This window comes from Micromesistius poutassou (assembly GCF_964030765.1).
Source record: "Micromesistius poutassou genome assembly, chromosome: 10".
Classification (NCBI taxonomy): domain Eukaryota; kingdom Metazoa; phylum Chordata; class Actinopteri; order Gadiformes; family Gadidae; genus Micromesistius; species Micromesistius poutassou.
In genome coordinates, this window is record NC_140280.1 from 2,693,732 (window position 1) to 2,708,182 (window position 14,451).

Sequence of the window (14,451 nt, forward strand, 5' to 3'; positions counted from 1 at the left end):
CAATGTGGATGATTTATTCATATATTGATAATTGTTTTAAAGCAAAATGATCCATCTCTAGCTGGAGTACATGCTGATAGCTACAAATAACAACAACCCCATGAAATCAGTTGGTTATGGGAGGGGGAGGGGGGAGGGGCGGGGGGTAAAAAATACTAAACATTGTTTTGAATTGATAGTGCTTTATTTAATTAAAATATATCTCCAGCAATTAGTCAATCAGGTTACACTTGCCTAAATAAACCAAACTGGAGCCTTCCGGACTAGACTGGAGCAGACCGGACCAGACTGGAGCAGACCGGACCAGACCGGAGCAGACCGGATTAGACTGGACCAGTCCAGTCTAATCCAGTCTAAAACTTGACTGGACCAGTCTAGAGAGGTGCCTGTCACTAAACGAAGACCAGAGTGGAGCAGTCTGTCTAGAATCTGGACTGGTCCAATCTAAACTGGACTGGACTAGACTGGTCCACTCTAGACTAATCTGGACTAGAGTGGACCAGTCTAGACTAGAGTGGTCTAGACTGTCTGGAGTCTGAACTAGACTGGTCTTTACTGGTCTTTTATCTAGCTTAGACTGAACTCGACCGTTGGTAGACTAGACTAAACTCGATTAGTCTGGACTATTCTGGACCAACCTAGTCTAGACTGGATACGACTGGACTAGCGTGGACCAGATGGTTGAAGGGTCAGTTCCCAACAGGTTCAGGCTGGACTGGATCCGTTGGGCTGAAGGCCAGCAGCTCTGGGCTCAGGTTCCGGGCCTCAGCGATGAGTCGCTTGATGCCGACCATCCATTGGCTGACTTCAGTCACATGGTCGACCATGAGAGAGCGGTGGATATCGTCAGCCGCGCTCCAATGACCACTCTTCATTTCTAGAGAAAGAGACAGACCGGTGATAAGAGACAGACAGGTGATAAGAGACAGACAGGTGATAACATTTACATTTATGGGCGCTTTTATCCAAAGCGACTTACAATAAGTACATTTGTCGTAAGAAAGTGAAACAATATATCGCTGTCGGTACAATACCTCTATAGACCCCACCCTACCCCTATAGAACCCACCCTACCTCTATAGACCCCACCCTACCCCTATAGAACCCACCCTACCCCTATAGACCCCACCCTACCTCAATAGACCCCACCCTACCCCTATAGAACCCACCCAACCCCTATAGAACCCACCCTACCTCAATAGACCCCACCCTACCCCTATAGACCCCACCCTACCTCTGTAGACCCCATCCTACCTCTGTAGACCCCACCCTACCCCTACAGACCCCCCACCCGTCCATAGCAGTTTATCTTTGTTACTTGCGGCTATTTAATTTGAATGAAATATAAATAACCGTGACTCAAGGTACCGTGAATACAACTGTAATACATAGACTCGTTTCTGAACATGAGTCATGTCAGATCGATTTTCTTCGTCATGGTGGTGAGATCAACAGCCTCCGTGGTCCCACTCTGCTTCAGACGTCGTCAACCTACCTAGCGTCAGTGCGTTCATGCGTCTCTTGACGGTAGAGGACAGTCGTCCAGCCCTCCAGCTGTCCTCCAGGAGCCGTAGACGCTTGGCGATGTCTTCACACACCTGTCTCTGAGGTCAAAGGTCAGGGTTAGGGTCTGACACCACTAGGGTCGAGGCAAGGTGTGACTTCACTGATGAGTCCAGCGGGAGGACGTCCGGACTTACGGAGACGTTCTGACGACACGCCTCCAGGGCCTGAGCCAGCACGGAGCTCACTGCCCTGAGGTCGGGCTCCGGCTGGGGGTCGGGCTCCACCCGGGGGCCACACGGGGCCTTGCCGTCGGGGCCTGAGGGGGGCCGGGACATCGGACACGGACCACCTGGAGTCAGACAACACCATCAGAGGGACGACTGCAGTGAGGACATTCAAGATTCAAGAAGCTTTATTTATCCCGAGGGAAATTGCTGTGCAACAGTTGCGATATAAAGTGGAGAAGTAATACAAGAAAATAAAACAAGTAACAAAATACAACAAAGTGCAAAGCACAATAGGATAAAAAGCACAGTAGCATAAAGACTAACATAAAATAAAGTACAACAGCAACTAAATGCAACAATGCCACAAAAATGACATTTTACGTAGGTATATATAATATACAACAATAGGCAAGTTCGCTGCATACGTTGAAATAAAATAAGTACAACTAAATATAGTGATCAATTGCTTAAAGTGATAAAGTGACAAGATGTATCGGCATAGTACACACAAAGAAAAGTGATGTAGTGATATGATGGTAAAAGTGATAAAGTGACATTAGGCTCAGGACACAGTGTCTCCACTGTCTTGCGGCCGGAGGTAGATGTGTTGACATCGTTACTCAACGACACAGACTGGCCCCCCACTTATATCATTTGTGCTCCAAAACATTAAGTTAAGTTAAGTTTTCCTTTATTGTCCCTTTTTGGGGGAAATTCTTTCTGTGCTTTTGCCCCATCAGGCAGCCGGTGAACACAGGGGGCTCAGCGGCACACCCGGAGCAGTGGACGGCCGCAGCGCAGCGCCCGGGGAGCAGGTGGGGGTTTAAGGTGCCTTGCTCAAGGGCACCTCATCCTTGGATGAGGACGTAGGAGAGTGCTGCATAACCACTCCCCCCGTCCACATTTTTGCCTACCAGTCAGGATTCGAACCGGCCACCATCCGGTTAATGGTCCAACTCTTTAACCAGTAGGCCACGGATGCCCCTATTTCCTACATTCTACATTCAAGTGTGTCGTAGGTTATCGGATATAACATCTGCATATATTACATCACATCGGCATCTACCACAGACCTCTTCGCAGTTATTATTCAACCTGTATCATGTGACTTGCTGGAGGAAAACAGTGCCCCCTGCTGTCAAATCCCAACCTGCACAACAGGTGTGTAAAAAAAATGACTCATGATGACCGAACATGACATCATGTGATCTGCTTAAGTAACTACAGAACATCATGTCATCTGGTGACCTACAGAACATCATGTTGTCTGGTGACCTACAGAACATCATGTTGTCTGGTGAACTACAGAACATCACGTTGTCTGGTGAACTACAGAACATCATGTCGTCTGGTGAACTACAGAACATCATGTTGTCTGGTGAACTACAGAACATGACATCATGTTGTCTGGTGAACTACAGAACATGACATCATGTTGTCTGGTGAACTACAGAACATGACATCATGTTGTCTGGTGAACTACAGAACATGACATCATGTTGTCTGGTGAACTACAGAACATCATGTTGTCTGGTGAACTACAGAACATGACATCATGTTGTCTGGTGAACTACAGAACATCATGTTGTCTGGTGAACTACAGAACATGACATCATGTTGTCTGGTGAACTACAGAACATGACATCATGTTGTCTGGTGAACTACAGAACATGACATCATGTTGTCTGGTGACCTACAGAACATCATGTTGTCTGGTGACCTACAGAACATGACATGTTGTCTGGTGAACTACAGAACATCATGTTGTCTGGTGAACTACAGAACATGACATCATGTTGTCTGGTGACCTACAGAACATCATGTTGTCTGGTGACCTACAGAACATGACATCATGTTGTCTGGTGAACTACAGAACATGACATCATGTTGTCTGGTGAACTACAGAACATGACATCATGTTGTCTGGTGAACTACAGAACATGACATCATGTTGTCTGGTGAACTACAGAACATGACATCATGTTGTCTGGTGACCTACAGAACATCATGTTGTCTGGTGACCTACAGAACATGACATCATGTTGTCTGGTGAACTACAGAACATGACATCATGTTGTCTGGTGAACTACAGAACATGACATCACGTTGTCTGGTGACCTACAGAACATCATGTTGTCTGGTGAACTACAGAACATGACATCATGTTGTCTGGTGACCTACAGAACATGACATCATGTTGTCTGGTGAACTACAGAACATGACATCATGTTGTCTGGTGACCTACAGAACATGACATCATGTTGTCTGGTGACCTACAGAACATGACATCATGTTGTCTGGTGAACTACAGAACATGACATCATGTTGTCTGGTGACCTACAGAACATGACATCATGTTGTCTGGTGAACTACAGAACATGACATCATGTTGTCTGGTGACCTACAGAACATCATGTTGTCTGGTGACCTACAGAACATGACATCATGTTGTCTGGTGACCTACAGAACATGACATCATGTTGTCTGGTGAACTACAGAACATGACATCATGTTGTCTGGTGACCTACAGAACATCATGTTGTCTGGTGACCTACAGAACATGACATCATGTTGTCTGGTGACCTACAGAACATGACATCACGTTGTCTGGTGACCTACAGAACATGACATCACGTTGTCTAGTGAAGCGCTGGTACCTTTGGGTGGAGGTGGAGGTCGACTCCCACACGGGGAGGAGGTAGCTTGACTTGGTGGCGGAGTTACACCGGGCGGGGGTGGAGTTATCCCGTGTGTGGGCGTGGTCATCGTGTGTGGGGGCGGGGTTATCTCGTGTGTGCGTGGGGGGGTGGTCTGTTGGTTAGGTGGGGGGTGTCCACATGGGGGAGGAGCCTGAAGACCTGGCAACCAATTAAAAGTTGCTGTCAATAATAATATACATAAATTTAAAAATATAAATATACATCAATATACTTTATATGAATATACATCAATATAACTATACATCAATTTAAAAATATATATACATCAATATACTTTATATAAATATACATCAATATAAATATACATCAATTTAAAAATATATATACATCAATATACTTTATATAAATATACATCAATATAACTATACATCAATTAAAAAATATATATACATCAATATACTTTATATAAATATACATCAATATAAATATACGTCAATTTACAAATAACTAACAATGTACCAAGCCCACTGCCATGTGGTTCTATTGGGACTGTTGGGTTAGTGTGTCAGAGCAGGGTTAGGGTTAGTGTCAGGGTTAGGGTTAGGGTTAGTGTCAGGGTTAGGGTTAGTGTTAGTGTCAGGGTTAGGGTTAGGGTTAGTGTCAGGGTTAGGGTTAGTATCAGAGCAGGGTTAGGGTTAGTGTCAGGGTTAGTCTCTCACCGGCTGCTGGGGGGGGAGGTCCTCTCTTGCTCAGGGGGCTCTTTGTGGAGCCAGCCACCTGAAGGCCGTAGGAGAACTGAGGAGGGTCGTTCCATCCTCGCTCCTGGTTACCTAGACGACCAGAGACATTCAACCGATGATCAGAAATACAGGTTCATTTTGTTATGAACATATATTGATATGCAATATTGCGAATAATACTAATACAAAGAACCCTTTGGGTGCTTGACACCTTCATGATAAGGATGATAATAAGACCAGTAATAGTAATAATGATAATGATTTGCAGTTTCAGTTTAGTTTTCGGCTTAGTATAGAAACAAGCAACATGTAACTACACATAAACAGACACGACACATTTGGTTATTACATTATAATTATAATAATAAATATTATTATTATTATTATTCTAGAAAGGCAGATTAATTGGAAAAACACCGGGATGGAAGAGGGTTATTACCTCAGAGCGGAACGAGTAATAATCATACTAGTAATCCATCATATCTACATACATATATATATGGTATAGATACGTGCATATTTTACACAGATACACTTTATACACTTATTAATTCCAGTAGTTGCGGTGATATTTTAATGATACAATCTTAGATTTACTCCATATCTCACCTGGTTTGACAAACAAGTCGTCCATGGTAACAAACTAAATAAGTAACTAACGTTAGCCACCTCACCAGTAACGTCAGTAACTAACTAACCAAAAACCCCTGTCTACCTACACAGCCAGCGGAGATAGTACTGGTTAGTGTTACTATAATATCGACGGCTATTAGATATTTACTAAATCGCTTCACACGGGAAACCAATCCCATCGAAGACTTGTTTTTCCGGTACACGTGTCTCCTCCGTGACGTCATAAGCTTTAACCCCACGGCCCCCTCTAGCGGCGACCAGCAGTTTTATACTATCAATTATATAGAATATAATATAGAATATAATTATATATATATAATAATTATATTCTAGTTTATTTATTTGAGATACATGAGCAAGTGGTCACTGAGGCTCCTGTAATAACACATTGAACAGTGTGAAACACTGCACTATCCTGTAATCATACATTGTTAAGTGTAAAACACTGCACTATCCTGTAATAATACATTGTTAAGTGTAAAACACTGCACTATCCTGTAACAATACATTGTTTTGTTAGGAACACTGCACTATCCTGTAATAAATGGGGTGCAGGAAACATTTAATTGAATTATAATTGTAAAAAATAACACTTTGATTGCACTTGAATAGTAAGCTATAATAGTTAGCTTAGCACTAGCAAGAGGAGAAAAGGACATGGAGGAAAGTCACATCATTAGAGAGGGAAGGGAGAGTGGGACGAGGGAGGCACAGGAGTCGACAGAGAGAGAGAGGGAGGAGAGAGAGAGACATCAGTGGAGAGAGAGAGGGAGGGAGAGAGAAAAGAGGCAGAGAGAGGAGTGGAGAGAGAGGAGATGGGAGAGAGTGGAAGGACGGGAAAGGGCGAGAGAGAGAGCGGTGATGTGAGGGAATAGGTGAGGGAGGGAGGGGGGAGAGAAGGGAGAGAGCGACGTCATGGAGGGGAGGAGACAACAGAGGAAGAGAGAGAAAGGACATTAGCACCGACAGAAAGACAGAGAGATAGAGATACATAGAGATAGACATATAGTTATCTAGAGAGATATAGAGCTATATAGATATAGACATGCTATCTATATAGAGATACATAGAGATTTAGATATATAGGGAGCTAGATAGAGATATATTTACAGCTAGATAGAAAGATAGAAAGATAGAGAGAGAGGGAGAGAGAGAGAGAGAGAGAGAGAGATAGACGACAGACAGATAGATAGATAGATAAGCAGGTAGATAGATAGATAGATAGATAGATAGATAGATAGATAGATAGATAGATAGATAGATAGATAGATAGATAGATAGATAGATAGTTAGATAGATAGATAGATAGATGTGAGAGTTTGTGTGTGGGAAGACAGATGATTGGACGAAATACACCAGGTGGCGATGCACTGGTGGGGAAGGACTACATGTTGGCCATCATTATGGTCAACTGTAATGGTATGTACACACACACACACACACACACACACACACACACACACACACACACACACACACATACTCTGATGCAAGCTGTATACTAGCAATGATGCTAGCTCTGTGCTGGCAGTGATGGTAGCTCTTTACTCTGATGCTAGCTGTAGGCCTATAGTAGCAGCTATGCTGGTTGTACACTATCTGTGATAGTAGCGCCATACTATGATGGTAGCTGTGTATACTAACAGTGATGCTTGCTGCATATTAGCAGTCATGCTACCTTTATTCTAGCAGAGTTGATAGCTCTTTACTATGATCCTAGCTGTATACAGGCAGTTATTCTAGTTTTGTACTATCAGTGATGACAGCTCTACCACGCTGCTAGCTTTATACTAGAATTGATTGTTAAAACCAACAACATGTGCGTCACAAATAACTAGGCATGTCTATCTAGCTATTTGTGCTTCTGTCTTTTCTGTCTGTAGAAAATATCTGGTCAGACCAGAACAGGTCGGATCCCGATCTGCCCTCAGACTGGCGGATGATCACAGACTCCTCTGGTACTTACTACTGGCATGTTGCTTCTGGCGCCACGCAGTGGCATCACCCCTTCGATGGCAGTAGGAAGGCAAAAAGCACAAACCAGGTAAGTTACATAGTCTATAGACCACCCTCTTAATGATGGTCTACAGTGTAGACTCTACACTATAGAGTCCAATCTATACAATACTCCCTCTGGCACCATCCATCCAAATCAAATACTCTTTTCCAGGAGATCCCTCCCACCGAACAAGACATAGAGGAAAGGTAACCAGCAATCAATATTATATCATAATATAATAAAATATTATCCTATCATAATACTAATATATTATACTTATATATCATCATCTAATAACAGAATATCATAACATAACCATCATTTATCATTATAATGCATACCATCATCTAATAACAGAATATCATATCATAATATGATAACATTGTTTCTATCTCCAAAAGGTCTGGGGACGACTCAGCCACATCAGACACCAAGGTACCAAGCAGGTGTATGTCTGTCCGTCTCTGCATGTATCTCTCTCTCCCTCGTGGTGTGTTGGTGTCCCTCTGTGCAGGTGTCTCTCTCCCCCTCATGGTGTGTTGGTGTCCCTCTGTGCAGGTGTCTCTCTCCCCCTCATGGTGTGCTGTTGTCTCTCTTTGCTGGTGTCTCTCTCTCCCTCATGGTGTGCTGGTGTCTCTCTGTGCTGGTGTCTCTCTGTGCAGGTGTTCTCTGTGCGGTCTATGGGTTGGGTGGAGGTGCCGGAGGAGGGCCTGTTTCCTGGGCGGAGCAGCCTGACTGTTAACAACATCATCCAGCAGCTGTCTCACCCCAGGAGCTCAGAGCAGACACACTGCCAAGGACCCTGGGGAGAGGTACCCTGATCCCAGCCATAACCCTAACCCTAACCCTGGGGAGAGGTACCCTGATCCCAGCCCTAACCCTAACCCTGGGGGAGGTACCCTGATCCCAGCCCTAACCCTAACCCTGGGGAGAGGTACCCTGATCCCAGCCCTAACCCCAACCCTAACCCTGGGGAGAGATACCCAGAACCCAACCTGGGGAGGGGTACCCTGACCATAACCGTGGGGAGAGGTACCCTGACCTTAACTCTGGGGAGAGGTACCCTAACCCTTACCCACCTTTACAACTCTACACTCTACTTTACTTTATAACTCTTTTCTACTTTACAACTGTACTTGATTTACAACTCTGCCTTACTTTACAACCCTTCTCTACTTTACAACCCTTCTCTACTTTACAACCCTTCTCTACTTTACAACCCTGCTCTGCTTTACAACCCTGCTCTACTTTACAACCCTGCTCTACTTTACAACCCTGCTCTACTTTACAACCCTGCCTTACTTTACATCCCTGCTCTACGTTACAACCCTGCTCTGCTAACCCTGAGCCTGACTTCCCCAGGGCCAGGACATGCTCTTGGTTTTGAAGAAAGATACATTAAGTCTAATGGATCCTTTAGACCACACCCTCCTCCACTCCCAGCCAATCAGTAACATCCGTGTGTGGGGTGTCGGCTGCAGCAATGGAAGGTGAGTCTTATTTAATGTCATATCAAAGTAGGTTTCCAAAGCTCAGTTATATAAGATAAAGGCACAAAACCGGAGTCCTGGTAATATTAAGGATGAACCCTAACCCTCCTATCCCTCTTAATCCCCTTACTCTTACCCTCCTTACCCTAATGTATGTATTGGATTGTTGGTTTATTCAGCACTAACACTCACCTTTGTGTCTCCCCCCCCACCCTCACAGAGACAGGTAACAAAGCCCTCCCACACTTCACCTAGAGCCCTTCAGCAACAGTTTGATCTACTCTGAGACATCTTCATACTAACTGACTCACCATCTCACTAACTCACTAGCTCACCAGCCAACTCACTGACTCACCAGCTGACTCACTAACTCACCGACTCACCAACTCACCAACTAACTGAACCTGACCAGAACACAGCGTCATCACCTAGATCTACTGCATCTACATTCTGTGCTCTATGCTCTTGATGTAAAAGCGAGACGAACACACTCTGTGGCGTCCCTGTGTGATCAGTGCTGTGGTGATGATTCAGATGAACACATGATGGAGCTGGCAGAGGGTTGTGTCTCCACCAGGGACTTTGCGTTCGTCACCGGGGAGAAGGACAGCTGCGTGCTCAAGGGTCACGTGTTCCGCTGCAACGCCCCGGCCAGAGCCATCGCCACCGTGCTGCAGGACATGTGTGGCAAGGTGGGTCGGGTGAAGGGGTGAGGGTGAAGGGGTTAGGGGGAAGGGGTGAGGATAAAGGTGTGAAAGGGTGAGGGTGAAGGGGGAAGGGGTGAGGGTGAAAGGGTTAGGGTGAAGGGGTGAGTGTGAAGGGGTGAGGGTTAAAGGGTTAGGGGTGAGTGAAGGATGAAGGGGTTAGAGTGAAGGGGTGAGGGTTAAGGGTGAAGGGGTGAAGGGGTGAGGGTGAAGTGTATCGCAACTGAACATGCAGTGTTTGATTTCAGCCCTGATCATTTTATTAGTGTTAGGGTTAGGGTTGGACTAGAATGAGGGATAAAAACTCAATTCAGAACCCATACTGAATTAGGTTCTTTCGTTCTTTTCGACTCCTTGGAGCCTTTAGATGTTATCTGATGTGCTTTGGGTTGATTTGGTTAGGGTTAAGGTTAGGGGTTTAGGGTGATAGGGTTATGTGTGAGGGTTAGGTTTACGTGTTAGGGTGAAGGTTAAAAAAATGTAGACGCTCATCCAATAATCCAAATTGCCTCCTTTCTAGATTTTGTCCGATAAATTGGTCAAACCTCCCGACTCTCTGGCACTAGAGGACATCTCCTCGCCAGACCTGCCCAGGCAAGGTACCCTAAAGAGATGAAACCGTTAAACCAAGCCTGCAATGGTCATTCATGATCTATTATTCATGTTATTCACTCATCTAGATGAGTCACCTGTATGTATGCTGACGATGTCATGTCCTCCCTAGTGGATCTGTTGGACGCAGTAAGACAGCACGCTCCACACTTTGATGTGCAGTACATCGGGAACCTTCCGGTGTCCCGGGCTATGGGTAGGTGACAGTTTCTATTAACATGAATACTAGTATTAATATTCATATTCTTATTATTAGCATATAACCCTAATCCTAACCCTAAACATCAAACATCAAATGTCTGTCTGTCTGTCTGTCTGTCTGTCTGTCTGTCTGTCTGTCTGTGTGTGTGTGTGTGTGTGTGTGTGTGTCTGCTTGCATATTTCTGTCTGTTTGTCTGTCTGCGTGTGTGTCTGTGTGTCTGTGTGTCTGTCTGTCTGTGTGTCTGTTTGTCGTGTGTGTGTGTGTGTGTGCGTGCGTGCGTGCGTGCGTGCGTGCATGTGTGTGTGTGTGTGTGTGTGTGCGTGCGTGCGTGCGTGCGTGTGTGTGTGTGTGTGTGTGTGTGTGTGTGCGTGCGTGTGTGCGTGTGTGTGTGTGTGTGTAGGTATGGAGGTCCTGAACAGTGCCATCGAGAGCATCATGAACACGACGGACAAAGAGGACTGGGAGCCCGTCACCCTCCACGTCTCTGACGCCCTGCTGTCCCTGAGGCGGGCGCAGGTACTGCACCCATCTAACTATAGAATAATGATAATATAATAATAATATAATAATAATAATGATAATAATAATAATATTATAATATAGTTATATGATTATAATATAATAATAATCATATATAATACTAATATAATAATAATGTCAGGGTGTTGTCCTTGTGGATTACATTGTCCAATGTAATCCAATATGATGTAATGCAATCTAATATTGGGTGAGCTAATATGATCTAATGGCATAATGTAATCGAATTTATGTAATGTAATTGAACCCAACACGATGTCCTGTGAAAGGATGTGATGTCATGTGATCCCGGTGCGCTCCAGGAAGAGGAGGAGTCCTTGTGGGAGTGTCAGGTGAGTCACCTGACCTTCCTGGGCGTCGGCCAGGACAGCCACACCTTCGCTGTGATCGCTGACGGAGGGGCGGCGGGGTTCCAGTGCCACGTGTTCTGGTGCGAGCCGCACGCCGGACACGTCTCTGAGGCACTGCAGGCCGCCTGCATGGTGGGGACCTGTCTGCCTGCACCTGTCTGTCTGCATGAGGAGAACCTGTCTGCCTGCACCGTGTTCAGTTATTGTAGTATATGTGTTCTATTATTATGCTCAATGTGTTTTTATTATGAATCATGTTGTAATATTCTATATATTAGATTATTCTATGAAATGTATTCTAAGATATGCTATCTGGTATCTTTTTTTAATTACACAAATGTATTTTATGATATATTATTATTATTATTCTATTCTATATATTCTAAAATATTTATTATTATTATTCTATTAAATGTATTCCATTATATATTATATTATTATAATATACATATCATATTATTCTATTAAATATATTAGATTATATATTTTAATGTTCTATTACATGTTTTCGATTATACATTACATTATTATAATATGAATATTCTACTATTACACTCAATGCGTTTGAATGTTCTATCTCCACAGCTCCAGTACCAGCGGTGTCTCGTGGCCCAGACTCCTCCGGTGAGGACCAAGCAGCGGCATGCTGGGCCCGGCCGGGTCCAGAGGGCCAACTCCATGGACAGCTCTGCCTTCCTCCCGCCGCCCTCCTATTACCACAGCAGCGCTGGGAGCAAGGGCAGCAGCAGCAACTGCAGCAACACCAGTGCAAAGAAGGGAATGCTAGCTTTCTTTGAGACATTTCGTAATAAACAGGCCACTACCCACTGGTGATTTGACTTGTTGAGGTTAGTAGCGATACATAACCAATCTATTGTATTAGATGAACTGCAGCTATTGTTATAACAATCAATTAAAGTAAAATTGACCGCAACAAATCATGACCCGAATGTTGTCCCTAATCCTGAATGTTGGCCCTAATCCTGAATGTTGTCCCTAATCCTGAATGTTGTCCCTAATCCTGAATGTTGGCCCTAATCCTGAATGATGTCCCTAATCCTGAATGTTGTCCCTAATCCTGAATGTTGGCCCTAATCCTGAATGTTGTCCCTAATCCTGAATGATGTCCCTAATCCTGAATGTTGGCCCTAATCCCAAATGTTGTCCCTAATCCTGAATGTTGTCCCTAATCCTGAATGCTGACCTGAATGTTGTCCCTAAAATTAATGTTGTCTCTAATCCCGAATGTTGTCCCTAATCGGAATGTTGCCCCTGACATCTAATTCTGTGCCTGATCCCTTATGCTGTCACTAATCCCTGAAAATTCCCTTAATCCCTTATTCTGTCCCTTATCCCTAAAGATGTCTCTGATCTCTTATGCTGTCCCTAATCCCTAAGGGTGTGCCTAGTCCCTACTGCTATCCATTATTCCTTATGTTGTCCCAAATAATAATGATGTCCCTAATCCCTTATACTGTCCCTAATCCCTAATGCTGTCCCTAACCTCTTATACCTCCGCTAATCCCTTATACTGTCCCTAATCCCTTTAACTGTCCCTAATCCCTGAAATGGTCCATAATCCCTTATGATGTCGCTAATCCCTAAAGATGTCCCTAATCCCTTATGCTGTCTCTAATCCCTTATGCTGTCCATAATCCCTAAAGATGTCCATAATCCCTTATGCTGTCCCTAATCCCTAATGCTGTCCATAATCCCTAATGCTGTCCATAATCCTAACTACTATTGTCGTCCCTAATGTTTCCCTAATCCTAATGTGTCCCTAATCCTAAAGTCATCCCTAATCCTAATGTGTTCCTAATCCTTACGTCGTATATAATCCTAATGTTACCCCTAAATAATGCCACTTTAAACACACACACACACACACACACACCCACACACACATTGCAATCAAACTAAGTCAATGAATGCAGTTAGTTAACTCTTCTAGTTAACGCTTAATGATGACTCTGGTTTGTAGTGCTCCTATCAGGAGATTATGCTGTGATTATACTATACTATTATACTATGCTATACTAATGACTCAATAGTATGCTATATTGTTATACTATTACACTATTGAGTCATTGTAGCAGATTATTTTTAGGATGATTTCCGTTGTATTTGTAGCTCCTTGTATGCAGGATTATGGTTTAGTAATCTTCAATACTCAGTACCTTTAGGCTGTGAGTCAAACATGCTAACCATTACACTATCCTGACCGACAATCATCAATATAAATAAATAAATATATTTATATATATATATATATATATACATATATCAGACAGCAGTTGATTGAGTATGTCAACAACACCATAGACAAGCAGGCTTCTATACAATATTAAGCATGTTATCTACATTGTTATTTTTGACGTTTAAACCACATGAAACGCTGTTATCATGTATATTGGTTGCTCTAATGTTGACTACATACAATAAACCAAGCACAGCTACATTGAATAAAGATTTATCTTTGTGTTGTATGAAGTATGGCTGGTTGTTGGAGGTTTACCACTTGGTAACAGTGGTAAACATGGTTCTTGCAAGAAAACTTGATTCTAAGAAGAACACTTGTAGGATATACAAACTGTAACCCATAGCATGGTGTAGGATAGCTGTGTAGTTTACGGGTAATCTATCCAATATATTTTTCATGGTCAACAAGACAAATGTAATAAAAAATTACCAGAATATCATTTATTGTCCATTTTCAATAACAATAGTTTTGTTTTGAGTAAAGCATAATCTGATCTAATCTGATCAGAAACATATTCCAGGTGCAACATAT

At 43.4% G+C, this 14,451-nt stretch overlaps 2 protein-coding genes across 2 annotated transcripts; one reads left to right on the forward strand and one right to left on the reverse strand.

The window, feature by feature from the left end:
- Nucleotides 1–174: 174 nt before the first annotated feature.
- sra1 (steroid receptor RNA activator 1) lies at nt 175–5,939 on the reverse strand. The gene is made up of 6 exons (XM_084474191.1): nt 5,743–5,939; nt 5,113–5,223; nt 4,391–4,591; nt 1,701–1,855; nt 1,496–1,604; nt 175–877 (listed from the first exon to the last, which is right to left on the reverse strand). The coding sequence occupies exons 1-6, from the start codon at nt 5,765–5,767 to the stop codon at nt 690–692; spliced, it is 789 nt and encodes a 262-aa protein (XP_084330317.1). The 5' UTR covers nt 5,768–5,939; the 3' UTR covers nt 175–689.
- A 1,215-nt stretch (nt 5,940–7,154) lies between these two features.
- apbb3 (amyloid beta (A4) precursor protein-binding, family B, member 3) lies at nt 7,155–13,069 on the forward strand (the record flags this gene model as incomplete). Its single annotated transcript, XM_084473651.1, has 11 exons — nt 7,155–7,185; nt 7,650–7,810; nt 8,428–8,577; nt 9,128–9,255; nt 9,833–9,947; nt 10,480–10,558; nt 10,684–10,767; nt 11,174–11,289; nt 11,613–11,792; nt 12,246–12,426; nt 13,059–13,069. 11 exons carry the CDS (start codon nt 7,155–7,157, stop codon nt 13,067–13,069), a joined length of 1,236 nt encoding a protein of 411 aa, XP_084329777.1.
- Between the last annotated feature and the right edge of the window lie 1,382 nt (nt 13,070–14,451).

Bases quoted from the DNA above. Each gene is read 5' to 3' on its own strand.
- sra1 (XM_084474191.1), bottom strand. From the start codon at position 5,767: ATGGACGACTTGTTTGTCAAACCAG. The intron at 1,856-4,390 runs GTACCAGCGCTT...GTCTGACTCCAG, and splicing joins ACCTCCACCTCCACCCAAAG to GTGGTCCGTGTCCGATGTCC. The intron at 1,605-1,700 runs GTAAGTCCGGAC...CTTTGACCTCAG, and splicing joins CGTGTCGTCAGAACGTCTCC to AGACAGGTGTGTGAAGACAT.